This window comes from Diplotaxodon limnothrissa, linkage group LG6 (genome assembly GCF_057381915.1).
Source record: "Diplotaxodon limnothrissa isolate DT_005_m linkage group LG6, D_limnothrissa_male_GT1.1, whole genome shotgun sequence".
NCBI lineage: Eukaryota > Metazoa > Chordata > Actinopteri > Cichliformes > Cichlidae > Diplotaxodon > Diplotaxodon limnothrissa.
The window spans coordinates 22,935,963-22,953,441 of NC_140601.1; the positions used below are offsets into that span (position 1 = coordinate 22,935,963).

Consider the following 17,479-nt stretch of genomic DNA (forward strand, 5'->3'; position numbering starts at 1 on the left):
TTTTCTTCTTTCCCACCTGCAATGTTGTCATTTACCTAAAGGGTACGTGCTTTAAATGATTGTAGCACAGACAAAAACAAAGAGCTTTGTGTGCCTGTTGTAACAAAAGACCCTAATCAATCCTCTTTCTCGAATCTCCTTGGCTCTGCACGGATTTTTTTGTTGTTGTTTAATTTTTCATCCACTGTTTATGTCTTTTTTAATTCATTAGTTACGTAACAGCATTTGGCAAACTGGCAAACGGATATGGAAAGAGCTTAGTTTGATTGACTTAAGTTGCAAATGTGCATCATACTTAATTGGGTCTAAAGATTAACTAGAAATTGGATTGCACAATAAATTAGAGACAACTAAGCCAAAAACCTTCACTGAAATCTGTATATTGCTCATTTTGTGTAATGCCATTTTTGTTTTCAATTTAAGGTTAAATCAAAGCGATTATAAGGATATTTTAAAATAAAAGACTTTAGCTCATTTATTTATTTGAAACTGGCGTGCTGCACATTGTTTTCGGCCCTGTGTCAGGGAACGCTGCAAAAACCGGGCCTTCTATTCAATCTTACAGACAAGATGGTACTTTACGGTTTATTAGGCCACATGAAAGTGGCAACTATTTGACTCGCTAAATTGAAAAAAAAATCATGAAAATGGCAAAAAAGAATTGCCTGGTTCTGTTTCCGTAAACACAATTTAATCTTATTTACTCAACTATTTGTTTCTTACAAGTGCAAGATGTGGACTGGGGGTACATAAAACATGGCAAACTGTGGGCAGTTTCCTAAGACATGATGACATTTCTAGCGCTGGACAATTGAATATATACGCATAAGAATATGAGGGGAGAGTTTATACAACACAGAAAAGTTCTGTGTTGGCATGAGGCAACCGTGCAAATCACAACAATCCAAAACAATCTTTTTCAGATGACTGCAGCCCCGTGTTCTGAAAGAGTGTGCATGTCATGGCATCTGAATCCACAAGCAAGATGCATGTTTACACTAGTGTTTCTTCTAAACTTGATGATGCCACTACAGAAAACACCTTGGAGAGGAAGAGAACGAGAAGGGAGTCGAGAGAGAGGCTTAGAGAGGAATACAGATAGGCCAGAGATAGTGATCAATGACTCAGGCGAGGAGGAAGGTGTGTGGAGGAGGAGGAGGTGGAAGGGTGGAAAGGTGGAGGTGATAAAGAGAGATCTGAAGATGAGGATCTGACACCTCCCTCAGGACCACTCTGAGGCGGAGGAGAGGAGAAAACCTACACGCATGAATTAAAAAACACAACCACTGGCACAAGTATCATTGATGGGAGCTTTTGACTGGCATCATTCCTCATTTTGAGAAATGTCATCCGTGGGGTGCCTCCCTGTGAATCATTTTAATAGAGGAAATACAGCTGTGTGTGTAAGTCTGTGTGCAGACAGAAAGGGAGGGGGGTGTAGGTATTGTTTGTCACCAGATGAACTCGTGGGGTGAGACTAATGACGAGTGCAGAGAGAAGGAGGGTGGCATTTTAATTGGTCTCTCTCTCTCTGTCTCACTCCAGTCTCCTCTCGGAGAGAACATGAGACTGAATGCTGGCTCTGCAGAGGTAAAAAGGGATTTCGAGCACTGCTCCTGCAAACATCTTGTTCCACTAATTGATCGATAACATTCCGTGTTACATACTTTGCTGCGATGTTGAACATAAGCTGCCTTCAAAGCACCGGGGAGGATTGTATTTGTCCTTCAAAAGTAGTTATTGTGGTATCTTTCATTTATTTTTTCATATCATCTGTCAGATGTCACATGGTTGAATGAAACCATTATGAAATATGAAAAAAAAAAATGCTTGGACAGACCTTCGAGCCGCTTGATTACGGGAGATAAAAACGCCCTTTAATATCATCACAGTCATCAGTCGGTCACTTCTGACCCAAATTGAATCAACAACAATTTACATATTTTACTCCATAAAGCTATCTCCATCAGACCTTGGCAGACAGCTCGCTTTTGTGATTAAAATGATTTTGCCGAATTCTGCTAGTTTTCATCTTTTTCAGCTGTCACCTTCACACAAAGCCAGATGTATATTACGCACAGGGTCATCTAATATGAGTCATCCCTTTCAACAGCTTTTCAGTGACATCCTGCTCGAAGGGACGGGCTTGTTTTTAAGAGCCCATCTGAAATCTAAGCAACAGCTTTTACTACTCTGTCTCTGCACCGTGACAGACGTAGCAGAAAACAGGGGAAATGAATGGGTGGATCACATCATTATGAATGTTAAAGCCCTAACATCACCTAATATTGCCTCCAAAAAAACGGCTTCAACACATAAGAGCAGGTTTGCCTCTGTCAGTCGGGATTGTTCTGGCTCATTCTGCAGATGCTCTGTCGATTTTTGCTGGCTGGCTCAACACCTTTGTGTTTTTTCTTTTTTGTCATTTTTTAACTGGACCACTTTTTGCAGTGTGCACTTTACCCCCGCTGGGGTAGGCCGCTGCTGCTGAATGTCAACACCCAAGGTTTCCCAGCAAAAACACGGCATTGTGACGACGTGATTAAAGTTATTCGCTTATTTGTCAGTGGTTTTAATGTTGTGGCTGCTGGTGCATGTGGTAAGTTGCCTTACTCATACTGTAATCTGACAACTTCACCCGAGGCTGTCCATCTCTGAGGGGACAGCTGCTACAAATCATCATATTCCTGCTCCCTTACTTCCTCCCTTCTGATTTCTCATTTCCCTTCAGCATTTTGTTTCTCTGAAAATGCAAAGTTAGCTTCTAGCTCTTCCCTTGGGCGCAGCGCTCTAACTTTCTCTACCTCCCCCCTCCCGCCCTCAAACTATTTTCCTTTTTGATCTTTTCCTTGAGCTTTCCTGTCTGCAATTGCCAACTATCCTGAAGTATAGAGAGACGAGTCGAAATATGGAGGTAATGTGTTTCAAATGGCATCCCTCCCTTTTTTTTCCTGATCCTATCTCTCTCTATCTATCCATCTCCTCCTCTCCATCGCTTACTCTGTGCGCATCTCCCTGCCCTTCTGTTATGGCACTGGTTCATCCTCATGTATATTTATGCTACAAAGCTGAAGAGTCAGGCAGACTTAAAATGAAAACTCCAACTAGGGAGCATTTGTGTGTTCATTTTGTGAACGCGCAAATGCGCTCAGCAATGTGTGCGAGAGTGTGCCCGCGTCGCTGCGTGGAGGTACATGTGTGTGACCGTGTGTGAATATGCACTCTTTTATCCTTTTTGGATAGAAGCATCTTTTTTATATTCAAGGGTGGAATTCCTCTCCACTTCGCCACACACTGCATTCCTGCTTTTTCAGCCCTCTCCATTCCTCTCATCTCCGGCCCAAATTTCCGCCACGGACAGGTGCCTCATTTTTTTGTCAGTGCCTGACAGGACAGGTGAAAGTGACATTCTAATCTAAAGCAGTAATTCAGGAAGCAACCAACCACACACACACACATTTCTATATCACGTATATATATCCTGTGACTGCAGGGGGATGAGCAAACTCTTCTCTTCTTAGCTCATGCACGTAACCACATAACAGCAAAAATCTCACCTTCCTTAGAGTCCTCCCCCGACACGCACACACAAACACCTCCGACAGTCGCACGGACCGACACACTGCTATACATGAAAACCCCCCAAAACACAATTTATTTTGCTTGAACCTCTCGGAGCGAGAACGCACTGGGAGAATGTGACCAATGATTTCAAACAAAATTCCTCCTGCTGGGGAGATTTATCCACCCTCCAGCAAACATGAAATACTTTTTCTCTCATAAATATTACATTCACTCAACATTTTAAGTCTTTGGAAATATTTTACTTTGCCACGCATACATCACTTAGGTTCACGGCTCTTTATCTGCATATATATATATATGTGTGTGTGTGTGTGTGTGTGTGTGTGTGCGTGTGTGTATGTGTGTGTTTGTTCATGCAAGCGTGTGTTTTGAAACAATAGCTGTCCTGAGAGGCAGGCTGCATGGCTGACTCTCCTTTAGTTTTCCTAAGAGGAGGAACGTGGGAAATAGGAATAAATGCCATTCATCTTTTGACTGGCTCATTCACTACCTCTCTTTCTCTCTCTCCCCCTCTCTCTCTTACCCCTCCTGTTTCCCCCTTTCACACCACATCTTTGTTCCTTTAAATGGCCCCTTTTGGCTAAATCTCCATTTGAGAATACCCTCTCGTTGTACCCCAACAAATATGCACTTGATACAACAAACACACAGGGGCCTTACACACATACAAAAGCTCCTCCAAATATCTCCTCAGAGCACTCATGCCCGAGCTAAAAAAAACAAAAAACTCTAAAATACTCTCCTGGAACAATCTTCTGCTGAGGTGACTTACAGTGCAATCGGATAAACCTCCTTATCTCCACCGCTGCACTGCCATCAATTACTGTTTTTAGAAGTTGATACCAGAATGAAAAATCTAATCCAACTCAACTGACCCGACATGAATTCATCCTCCTTATCCCTATCTTTCTCTCTCTAATTCACATTATCTCACACACACACACGCATGCCCCAGCACCATCATACCTTCACATCCTTGGCATTCATGCGTGTCCCTTCTTTCCCCACAAAAATGTCATCTATATCCACCAGTATGTGCCGGTCCAGACCCAAAGTAAGCTTCCTGTCTGTGAGGTAGGAAATGGCATCCACCAGGATGAGTCTGTGGAGCCAGTAGGCCAGTCCCTGGCCAAAAAGCACTCTCCTCACCCCATCGTATAGTCCCATGTCCTGTACCACTGTGGCCTGGAGGCCTTGACTGAACCCAGGCCCTGAATTATCACCGCTGCCTGCGCCTCCACCCTCCTTAGCCCGTGCGTGCAGCACCGCCTGGTATGTGGAGTGATTAGAGGAGAATGAAGTCCAGTCTTCACCGGGTAAAGGTCCTCGATCTGTCCCGGGTTTGGTAAGGTGCAGAAGAGGTGAACTAGAGACCACACAACAGTCCCAAAGCGCCTGGTTGGTCCTAAGCACCAGTGGTAGTCCTCGCAGTTTGAGAGTAGATGGGGAGTTTTCCGTGGAGCGATAGAAACCGATGATGCCCACTCTATACTCAGTACAGTACTGATGCAACAGCTGTCTGTTCCACGTGTCTGCATTTGCATACTTTAACAGATTCTCATAAATGATGAGCGAAAATCGTCCACGGCCCTTTTCTGTAAGTGGCAGAAGGTCGCCCTTTCCTGAAGCAATCTCCATCCGGAACTGGAAATGTGCCGACTCCAGTATAGCTACAATGTCTTGGCCAAGCTGGGAGTACTGGGACTCCACCAGTACCAAAACTACTTGGTCAGTGTAGACATGTGTGTGAGGAGGGTTGGGAGGATAGGGGTACGGGAGCTGACGATACGGGGACATGGAGAGCGGCTGGGAGCAGGCGGGCTCAGGGGATTGTCCGAGCTGCATGGAAGGGGAGGAGTTCGTAAAGAGAAAATAGGCAGAGAGGAGCAGGGAGACGAGACAGCAGGAGGCCAATAAGAGCAAGAGCCTTCGTAAATGGCGGCGGAATCGGACGGCCACAGTCATTGCAACCTGTTGAGGGGTCGTGCGCAGGAAGAAGTGACGTCTTTTGTAGTTTGTTGAAGTCTAGCGAGCAAGTCCAGGAGACAGAGCGTTTCTGGAAACCCGAGCGATTGACTAGGCGTGAGACAGGAGCAAACCCACAAAGCCACTCAGGTGTGTGTCATGTCACCATGGCAGTCGGATAAGGGAGCTGTGCCGGATGTCAGGGAACAAAGGTCTTGATTGAAGCAAAGTAGCCAAGGTGCTCTACTCCCAGTCCTCGTAGTGGAATCACGTGCGCAGATGGAGGTGGGCGATGATTAATATCTGCAGGGAAAGGGGACAAGGAGAAAAGAAGAAAGAGTGAATTTGCCGGGCAAGGTTGAATAGTATGCATTAGTTCTCTGCGTGCCTGCTTGCGGGTGTGTGTGTACCTTGGTTGTGCCACCCTGGGGAATGTGAGGGCACAGCTGGTAACTACTGTGCTGATTGAAAACAACTCGCATCCTTAGGGCTTAGCCAACCTCTGGCACACACACACACACAAATAACATCACAGTTAAAAAAGCACAGACACAACACAAAAGTCAATCCCCGCGAATAAACAACAGCTGGTTGTGTGTTAATATGGCTGTGCAGGGAGGTGGATATGGGCTCAACTAATCACTCCTATAAAGTTCCACTGAGAATACATCTAATTGCGCCAAACTCTGTGCACCTCTGTCCCATTTCTGAGCCTAATCATCTGAAATACCACAAAATTAGAGTCGGAATCCTTTAGCCAGGAGCACTAATCTGGGGGGAGTCCATGACAGTACAGAGGAAATGAAGAGCGGGAGAAAAGCGTAAGAATAAGAGAGACAGAGAAAAAGAGCGGAGAGGGGAAAAAAATGCAATGAATTATAGAAAGAGACAAAAAAGACCAGGATTAGCATCTTAATGTATTTGCCGGGAGCCAGGGAGAGAAAAAGATCCCACAGCATCTCTTACTCTTTCTCCCCCCCATCCTCCAATCCAAGTTCTGTCATTTTGCACCCTTCTTCTTCTCTCCTCCTGTCTCTTTGAATATCAATAGTCTTTCCTCATGTTCTCCACCCTTCTGTCTTCCTTGCTTTTAGTGAACACGAGAAACAAGAAGGTCGCAGAGGAAGGGGGCTTTAAATATAACACCAGAAAATGAAACAGGGATGATGTGAAAATGTATTCTTTTTATCTCTACGCCAACATGAAGAAGATAGTTGTATGATTTACTTGAAAAAAATATATGTCATCCTAACTGGGACTTGAATTAGGAGTAGTAGCTCTGATAAATGTGTTCAAAAGTTACACCCGCGTGAAAAATGCGGAGGATACTCTTAGAAACAGAGCGTAAGAGGCGGATAAAGAAGCGCCTATGACTTAGGGACAGGTGAGTTTCTCAACAGCACGGTTGAGCTGATTGAACCTGTTACTCTATGCATGCATGTGCCCCACTGTTGGAACCACAGGAGGGCGCTGGAATTGGATTAACATGGACAGTTGGACGGCTCATGTGGAAGTTTTCGCCCCTTTTTAAATAACTTAATGCGCTGTTGTCGTTAGTAAGAAAAACAATAGGAAACAGCTCTTGCTTTGCACATTTTGTCAATTTTAATATGAAACAAAAAGTTTGTGCAGCTTCGAATTTTTCAAAACTGCAGTTTTTAGCTAAAAAAAAGAAGGGAATTTTGGTGTTTGTCACAAAATAACTGTTGATGGTTTATAACTGATGATATTTTTATCTGCGACCTTTCTTTAAAATCCGAAAGACAAAAAAGAAGCTTTAGATTAACAGTGTAGTTCTTCTACCTATATTAGGAAGGCTGAAGAGGGTGGGAGAAAAAACACAAATTTAGTCTTCCGTCTGTTGGACCCACGGAGACAACAATACCTCTTAAAAAAAAGCAGGTGGCACGCACCACAGATTCAGGCAGCTTGAATGAAAAAAGGCTAACTCAAACTTAACAGCAGGCAATAAAAGAGTTTTCCAATCCGCTTTCTCACGCTGGACTTTATCTAAAGAACCGATTCGCCCACTTACCTTTAACCGACCACGAGGCACCGCCGTGCGGGGAGAGGGGAGTGGTGAGTGTGCAACGCTGCTTCGGATGAGTCCAGAGCTCCGGTGTCGGTGGCGCACCACTCCCGTGTGTTTCGGATGCTGAGGCGTTGTGCCATCTCTCTCTCTCTCCTTCTCTCCCTCTCTCTCCCTCTCTCCCCTCCACTAGAGCAGTAGGGGCGGCCAGCCGGAATGATCCGCTCTCCTCCCCTCTTTCATCATTCTTCGCTCTCTCTTACTCTCCCTCCCCCTGCTGTCTCCTCTCTCGGTGCGAGCTATGCTCACTTGTCCCTTTATCTCATCTTATTAAGGTGGAGATTAGCTGGTAGATATCCGTAGACGCAAGAGGTGCCCGTAAACGACTGGCTGCCGCGCGTAAACGCCGCGGTTTAAGAGCGCCTACACGAGTGGAGGTGAGCTAGGGGAGGGAGAGAGAGAAAGAGAGAGAGGGAGGTGGGAGGTGGGAGATAGAAAAGGAAGGAGGGGTGGGTTGGGGCTCGGTTTGATTGACACAAACAGCCTTTTTCTCGGGCATCAGCGATCACGGACCCGGTAAAAGCTCAACGGCCCTTTAGTTGGTGTTAGTTGGATGAGGGATGTCACACACCGATACGCACCGGTGCAAGTTAATGGCGCGCTTTTACCGACTCTCTCTCGCTCTCATCGGACAAGTTATAGTGCTCAAGGATGAAAGAATAAGAAGAAAGGAGTAACGCTTTAGACTGCAGCCAGGTTCGCGTCACAAAGAATATGACCAGTGCCGGGAAATGTCTTATAATCACTATTCAAAGCACCCTGACTCATGCATATTTGCCCACATGTGATTCAGCCTCAACGTGACTGATTTTGTACATGTCCATCAAACAGTCACAGCTTTTCAACCATGAGGGGTATTGGTGGGGTGGGGAGTGTTCGTGTTTCTTTCTTTCTTTTTTAATCTTTTTTTTAAGTTGTTCCCTTTTTACATTCTAGTAGTTCATCAATCTCTTTAACCTAATTGTAGCGACACACTCTAGCTCACACAAGTCTCCATGGAGCTGGTGGGCCCCTCATTCACATCACAATGGAGCTTGTTGTAGTAGTGTGTGTTCGACAGAGAGCATACGGCATAAAGATAATGTATCAGCTTTAGAGAGAGAGGAGAGCCTCACCGGAAACTTTATGCAAAGAACTTTAAGGTGCACATAGTAGCGCGGTGGAAAACACATCCAAACTGTTAACATGTGAGTTCTCATACACTTTGAGAATTTTTTTCCCCACTCTTGGGTCATATTCTGAGTCGATAGTTCCACAATTCGTGGCTCCCACTTTAGCCATAATAACTGAGTGGTGATGGTGAGTAACAGAGCCTGAATGAAATACCGCATAACAGCCAAAATATCATGCCCTACAGAATGGAATCCAGAGATAATGAAGGTTTGGATTGGAGTGTGATTGTGTTTGTATGTAAATTAGTGTCAGTGGGTGAAGTGTAATTAGAGAGGCTGTTCACCCATTTCCTCCACATTACAAGTGAAGAAGCGGCCCTTGCTATGGTGCTAGTTGGAGACAATAAGCCAGAAATGAAAACCAGACAGCTGTGTGCAGGGTGCAAGCGGGACTGCGCTAACCCTAAAGGTAATTACAGACTTGCCCATTGCCACAAACCCCAAGAATAATAAGTGCTGAGAATGCTAAGCTCACACATGTGTGACTATACGCTGTCTCCAACTCGCAGCGGAACACAAAAGGATGCAGCCGCTCGCACAAATGCATGTGAGAGTGCACACGCAACAAAGGACTATGTGAAAAGTGTCAGAGCTGCCATGTTCAACTAGCACCCTGACTGTTCAACAGAGAAGAGCATGGAGATAAATGAGAGAGAGCGAGAGAGATGGAGAGCGGGAGGCAGAATGCTTGTTGTCTTCATCAGAGGCTTTTGTTAAGTGAGAGATAAGAGAGGAGGAGCGACCGATTCCCCCTCTTTTCTCTCTCCCTGCTGAGAGCTAAATGGTGGCTCTGCGAGTCTCTGGTCCTGTGCGAGGCCCTGAAGAGAGCAAATGGAGCTCAAGTGCAAAAGCAGGAGGGGGACGAGGGGACGTTATCACCACGATGCATCACATAGTCGCAAGAGTCGGAGCAGCAGGCATCTACACAGAGCATCGTTCACACTATACAGTCCTAATTAAAAACACAACAAAACACTGGACAGATTGTTGCACCGTCGCACTGAACACACAGTGGAACCTGTGCCCGGGCACTACTAACGATACTCTCTTCTGCTGGCTGTTTCCACAAAGCGCAGGATCTATGGCTCTAAGCAGCAGCTCTCTGAGATGTATCAGCTCTTTGCCTCCCACAGTGTAAACAACAACATGCTCGCTTTGCTAAGGTGTGTTGGCTGCTTGATGCTGGCGCTATTTCAATGATTCCTGCTCTTTCTTTTTCTTCTTCTTCTTCTTCTTCTTTGTGTGTGTGTGTGTGTGTGTGTGTGTGTGTGTGTGTGTGTGTGTGTGTGTGTGTGTGTGTGTGTGTGTGTGTGTGTAAGTGAGTAAGATCAAACTACCTACCCGCTCCTGACCCCTCCCCTTGCCTGGAAATGTTGATAGATAGATGTTCTCTTAAGAGCTTGGAGGCTAAGTGAAAGCTGCCTCCCCCCTTACCCATCATCCCCAAGCACATTAGAGGAAATATCTTTTGGCCAATCAATACAGCACTCGCAGATTGATAAGCCAAAGATACGCGTACACAACAGTAAACAAGCACATGCATGCACACACGCACACGGAGAAAGAAATATTTTCTTCTCCCATCTTTGGGTCTAGTGTATAGAATAACCAGTCCTGGATCAATCTATCACTGGAAGGCTGCCAGTAGCAGGATTACCATAGCAACATACAGCAGCAACTATAGTCTGTTATGAATAATATCACATGTTTTTTTTTTCTTTTTAATTTTACAAACACGGATAAATTGCTAATTTTATCCTGCCTCATACCACATATATAACATACTCATATAGCACAACTGTACACGTTCTCTCTCATTACAAGAAAAAGCCAGAGTGAAAGCAGGGCTCAGTGATGCTTTGTAGAGCAATTTACAGAAAAATTATAAATGAAATTAACAGGCCTGAAGCTATGTTATTCGATAAGCCCACAGCTACTGTGTATTCACTGAAGGAGGGGTGTCAAACATAAAGCTAGGGTCACAATGAGCCTGGTAAAGGCTCCAATCTGACCCACTGGACGACTTTGGAAAATTTGAAGTAGGACATAAATTTTGAACTTTTAACTGTATTTTCATAAATTCTACAGCTTGTCCTACTGATAAAGCCCCCCCCCCCCCCACAGCCATTCATTCTACAGTAATGAAGTATTAATTAAATTACTTAAAAGTTTCTATTTTCTTAACTGTCTACTATAGAAATGTCTGTTTTTTTGCAATGTACCCATAGTAAAATAAATAAATAAACAGATATATAAATAAATAAAACTGCATATTTTTGTGAATTAGCAATAAAAAAGTTTTAGAATTACAGTAAACAACTTTTTATGTAATTTTACACATGACTTTCTAACAATTTGTGCCCAAAGAGTCAGACTACTTCAGCAGCATTTCTTTATTATGTAGAAAATCTGAGACGTACTGTTGAAATTGCACTTCTGATGACTTATATTGAGATATCTCAGGGATTAAATGTGCAGTTGAGCTAATTCGCAATGACAGAAATTGGAGTCTCACTGGTCCGGCCCACTTAAGATCAAAGCAGGCTGCATGTGGCCCTCGATGCAAAATTCGTTTGACATCCCAGCACTACAAAGGTGTAAGACCAAAAACGGCAACAATGAGTTTTGAATGTCAGACAGCTGGAAAAATGTTCAAATCCCCGCTGCAGAGAGAGAATTCTAAAAACTCCAGCAAACACAAGAGAATTTTACTCCTGACGAATTAAAATTGTAAATCAGAGAATAAACAAGAGGCTTGAATAATTCGGTTACCGACGTGAGTACTGTGCCATCTCCCTCTGCTGTCACTCCTGAGGTGTTTACTTGGTGGAGCAACAGCTTTTCAGGTGAGGTTTAGTAGCATTTAATCTGATTAATGATTAGATAAATTCACAGCTATTTCACAGGTATCTGTGTCAGTGTGCCATTGTCTTTGCCTCTAGTCTTAATATGCTCCCCTCACCCCAACCAAAAAAACACCACAAAAAACTTTTTTAAAAAATCAAGAAATAAAAACAGCACCTACACAACATTAGATAAAATGTTACTTGAAGCTAATCCTAGTGCTCTGCACGCCCAGTAAACCTATATTAAGTGTTGGGTCAGATAGCGAGCTTGTTGTGAAGTAAAGACTTGTGTGTTTCACAGTTATTTATTTATTTTTCCCAAGTACTGAAGTTTGCCAATTCAGTTGGAGCAGCAACAGAGAACTGAGAGAGTACCAGATAATACATAATAGAAAGCAAAGGTTAAAATGCAAGAAGTCATTGCAGTAATGGAGACTTGTTTACCTCCCATGCTTCCCGGGATTTGTGTATAATGTGCGGGGGGAAATACGGAGGCTATTAAAGTTCTCAGCTCCAACAAATTTTATACAGCAGAAATGAAGCAAAACAGATTTTACATCCAGCTCCTTCTTGGTGTTCTTGGGGATTTTGTGGGGGGGGGAACGGTTTTCTTTTACATTTTTTAAACTCTTACATCAACCATTATAAGACTGTTTTTCTGCTTGTAATCATTTTTATCACTAGGAAGTATTTTACTACAGAGATGCAACCTCGTTAGATTACAGTGGTCAGGTGGAAAAGATCTCCATGTCTCAGCAGTGCAAACAGTGAGCAGGATCATCGCAGCAGTGTGTTTTGGTAAGACTTTGTTTACTCCGTGTGACTCATTGACAGACAGGATGTGGTTCGCCAATAAGAACACGGGCTTTTTTTTGACAAATTCAGGAACAATATTGCCTCCACGCAAACAGAAACACACATAAATGCGCACACGTACCCACAAGATCATGCTTGACGCCCACACATCTCTGTAAACAACCCAACACTCCCACACTTTTACAAGCCACAAACACTGGCAGGCTTGTTGCTTGTTAGAGTGACGGAGCGCACCTTCATTTCATATCATATCAACACTTCATCTCAGCGCTGATTAGACGTGATGTTTCTGACAGACAAAAAGCCACCGAGTAGCGGTAATGCTAGACGTGTGCGCAAGCGTTTAAGAAAAACAAACACCAGTCTGGCGGTGTTGTAGCCGCATATCATGTGGTTGTATGAGAATTTAAACAACAGAAAATTAGGAAGGAGCACAGAGAGATAGAGAAAGTACAGGGGGAGGATGTCAGAAAGCACAACAGCGATCAGATCACACAGTGCTCAAGGGAAGGAAGGGTAAAGTGATCCGTCTCTGTCTCTCTGACCTTGTTCACGCTCGCCAAAAACCTAACTTACAACCCCAAACTAAATATGATACCTCCTCCTCTGCTTCCTCCCCCATCTTCCTCTGGTAATAAATCGTGCTGTAATTACCAGACAGGATCAATAACAGTCACATCACTCCTGTCCTCTGCTCGCCTTTCACATCTTCAGCTGACACTAACGTGTTCATCCCTTGCTGTGCACCGCTATGACAGACGAGTTGGCCGCTGTTTTCGTCCGCACACGCATAAACACGCGTGCAAGAACACAGTTTAAAGGCAGCACACACAGAGGGATGAATCCATGCAGACGTGGACACTCACAGCCACAAGTATGAGCGCTGGACGCCACGGGGGGCAGGGCATAGGTCTCAGTTGCTATTGGAGACGTCTCTTCAGCTGAGCAACCAACAAAGAGTTACCATTCTCTCCCAGAATAGCTCTCTCAGCCCCCTGTCTAATGAAATGAAGGACAAGGATGAGAATCACATGGTCAGTCACGCAATGTGAACTTGCCGAGTTTGTCAGGGAGCGTGAGTGTGTGAGCACGTGCATAGGTGTGGCTTTCATGCATAATCATGCAAGCGTAATGATGCTTAATAGGAAATTAAAAATATCCCGGAGAGCAAGAGCAATTTTCGCACCTCAAAATTGCTGACTTTAATATTCGCTCACGCCCACACTTTCATGTGCACTTTGGGTGTGTGCATGTTTGACGTGTGTGAGTGTGCGAGGCAGAGGATGTGTGTCCCTAAGCATATTATATCAGCACAAAGGAGAAGAAAGATGGTTTGCCCTGCAGACTCCAGTTGAGGACATGTAACATGAGAATGTGAGAAGGTGGTCTGGAGAAGTTCAGCGTTTTGGTTGACTACTTTAGCAAATGTTAATCCAAACGCTCTTCCATGTGTTACGTGCAACAAAGCAATTCATTTTTCTCCTCACGGATACACTTTAAAGAGCAAAGTCATCTTGACTGCACTGGTCTTAACAATCATGTTTGCCTTCTCTGATGCTGCAGTTCTTCACAAGGTTTAAATCCTTACATTTCTCGTGAGGAAAAACATTAAAATGAGTGAAAATATTAGTAACTATAATCTGCACATATGCATCCAAGTATCAACAATGCAATAACCAAACTAGAAGCACTCAGAGAGGACAAACCTCTGCTAACTCCCTGGGCAGTATTTACTGTGGAATAAAACTGTATACATCCATTTAGTTTTCTTTGTTCTTTTTTAAAGTACTTTAAGTTTGTAGTGCTGAAAAATCAGAAAAAGGTGACACGTGTCTACTTTGATTACACAAACATTATGCAGGTGAAGGTAATGCACAGTAGGCACTGTTTCGTAAATGACCCGACATGAATAATTTGAATTTATTATATAATATTATACTGATATATATTTCTAATTAACTTGGAAGCTCATTCTCTTTCTCCTGACATTACTTTATTTAAAGATATAACACATTTTGGGGTCAACTTGAAAGAAAGGCAGATGTGAAATGTAAAAGTGAGGTCAGAGGTCAAATGTGACATCATATTTCGATATAATACTGGCATATTTACAATCTCCATATGCCAGTATTTCCTAAATATTACCAATACAAAAAAAGGCAGTGGAATTTTAAAAATAGTTTTGAAGATCAAAAAAATCATGAAAATTTGATTTAAAAAATTGTAATGAATTTACGTGACATTAAAGAAGAAGTCTGAGATTTAAATCCACATATATCGTTGCCTATATGCATATATGTTGTCAATACAAATAATGGCAGTAAGAAGTACTATTGTATTTTCTATATATATTTTTTCATTGTTCTCTGTAAATGAACTTTAAGAAGTTTGTAGTGCAGTAAACATAACTGCAAAGAAGTGCAGCATTTTGTTATTTGCCCTGTTGAAATCCATTTGACATATTTTTTGAGTAGTATGATTTTTTTTATTGTTATTTTTCATGTGGATTTAAAACAAGTACAGCATTCATTTTAGTGTTTAGTATCAATCAACCAATCAATCAAGTTTAGTACATTTGTTTTAATGGTTCGTAGTAATGACAAGTTTTTGATAACAAATTTATTTATTTATTATCCTAAAAATACAAATATTCAGTTGTTATTAATTTAAAAGGTTATAACCTGTTGCTGTAATATATAAAACAAAGTCATAATCTCTTACTCAATCTCTCCCCATAAATCTATATTTCCTGTATGCCTATATGTTGTCAGTACAAACAATGGCAGTAAGAAACACTGTATTAAATAGCGAGGGGTTTTTTTCACTTTGACCTTCTGATCAATCTGTTGACCTTGAGGGAGAGGTCAGAGATCAGATGTGACATAAAATTTTAAATCTTTATAGGGTGCATTTTGTTAATGTTAATGAAACAGCACACTAGCAAGAATCATAGTTTCTAAATTAAAGTCTTTTTGTCAATTTTCAACCAATCAATCGTTGAGTACACCTTGAAGACCTTCGTGGATGTAAGCCAAATTTCAGTGGATTGTTAACATGGCCCCACTCAGCACGCCTACAAAGTTTTTTTAGAATTCATTCAAAACATTTCGAGTTTTCATGTTTCCACACAGAACGACACGAACACTACCAAAAACATAACCTGCTTGGCAGAGATAAAAGCTTGTAACAGGTTTGCCTGGTGAACGAAATCTATAAAACACATCAAAGTTATGTTCATTTATTGATAAAAATTTAACTGAAAATACCCAAAACATAAGGTGTGTGTCTGAGAGCTGCAACTGGAAGATTTACATTCCAGAGACAATTACAAGCAAATCACGTGGTTTTTGGCGATATTTGATGTTTGTTCTGGCTCATCCTCTCTGCACTTTGATGAATGTTTTTTCCACCCTTTCTGTTTGTTTCAAAGGCGCACACGCCTGTCTGAAATTAATGTAGTCATTTTTTAAAATCCCGTAGATCTCTTCTAAAAACCAAAAGCCATAAAGCTTTTAAAATCATACACTGTGAAGATATTTATTTGTGCTGCAGCATCAAAAACTGTTTTAAAGTTCAGACATTAATGGAAATTCTCTGGTCTGTTACTGAGTTGATCAGATAGTCGACAGGTTGCTCCTCTCTTGGCTGACAGCGCCAATAAAAGTCCACTTAAAATCGAACCCGCATACTGAAAGAGACACATTTCGCACCACATTTGTAGTTTCACGCATCAAAGTCGAGCATAAGCCCAGTAGGTTCACACTTCACTAGCTGAGATATTTTCCAAGTCTTGCAAGAGCTGATTCAAATAAAACACAGGCTTCCTCACAACTCCCTCCTATAACAACTTGGTATGCATTGCTGGAGATCGCGCACTACGCGCAAAGGTGGCAACGTTCAGTGTAAGTAACAGGTTTCCGTTTTAAACAGGTTTTTTTTTTCTGTTTTCGAGACAGTAGGACTTCTCCACATCCTCCACCCTCCTCCACAGACAAGATTTCACATCATTTTGCTTCCGATTAAAGGCGCACTCCACCACACGCCGAAATCACTTCACAGCAAACACATGCGGCCGACTCTCTCTGCCACTATAACAGCCTGATAAAGAATATATGCAGGCCTTATTTATATATTAATTGATTGATTGATTTAACATTACTCATGCGCTGCTTTCATGTTTCACTCTGAGTGGAATTTCGCAGAAATTCTGAAAAAGTGCGTGGAAGGAATCGAGCTCAACAGCCTCTTTCTTTGATCTAATCAACAACCTCCTGTAGCTGTGAATGAAACGAAAATGAATGATTAATTATGAAACCAATCAGCTAGGAAGCCAGAGAGAAATTCTCACCAAACGGCGAGCTTTTCTTTTCCGCTGTAACGTCCGGTATTTGAAAAGAAAAACTTTGTTTGAGTTGCATGTGCTTGTTCATGAAGGCGTGGGACATAAGGATTCTTTAAGTGAAATAAAACGAGAAAAATAGCTGTGAGAAAGATGAATCTTCTGCTTTGCTGAAAATGAAGGTGTACATCTGGACACACACACACAGACACACACGTGCGCACGCACCCACACACACCCTCGCCTCATGCACGCACCTAGGATGAGACCCTGCAGAGAGTGTATGATTAACTGTTCTGTCAGACCTGAGAACTCGCTGGGGCGGGAAGGGCAGAGGAGGGGGAGGGACAGAACTGAGGAGAGGATGAATTGGAAAGGGATGGAGGAGTATTAGGATGGAGGCTGAGGTCTCCGGGGTCTCTGAAAGGAGGTCTTGTGGGGTTTCTGGTGGCAAGTTAGAGCCAACTGTTGCTCATGCAGCACTTGTGTGTGCTTTTCCGTGTGGAAAGAGATCATGTTTCTCTGAGTGTCCCTTTCCTGTGACACTCCTGCAGAAACTCTGATGCAGATTATCTTGGTTGCAGTCTACTATATATGCAGAGCAACAATGCAGTGCAGTAAGGAATGGAGCTAGAGATTAGATGAATGATTGTGTGAGTGAGTGTTT

The 17,479-nt window shown here is 42.8% G+C and overlaps 1 protein-coding gene across 1 annotated transcript in view; it reads right to left on the reverse strand.

Annotated features, from left to right (window-relative positions):
- ndst3 (N-deacetylase/N-sulfotransferase (heparan glucosaminyl) 3) overlaps positions 1–5,558 on the reverse strand; it is a 47,792-nt gene extending 42,234 nt beyond the window's left edge. Inside the window, exon 1 of the mRNA XM_085355941.1 lies at positions 4,552–5,558. Within this exon, the coding sequence (XP_085212067.1) occupies positions 4,552–5,550 (999 nt within the window). The 5' untranslated portion in view covers positions 5,551–5,558. The remainder of the gene's footprint in view (positions 1–4,551) is intronic.
- Between the last annotated feature and the right edge of the window lie 11,921 nt (positions 5,559–17,479).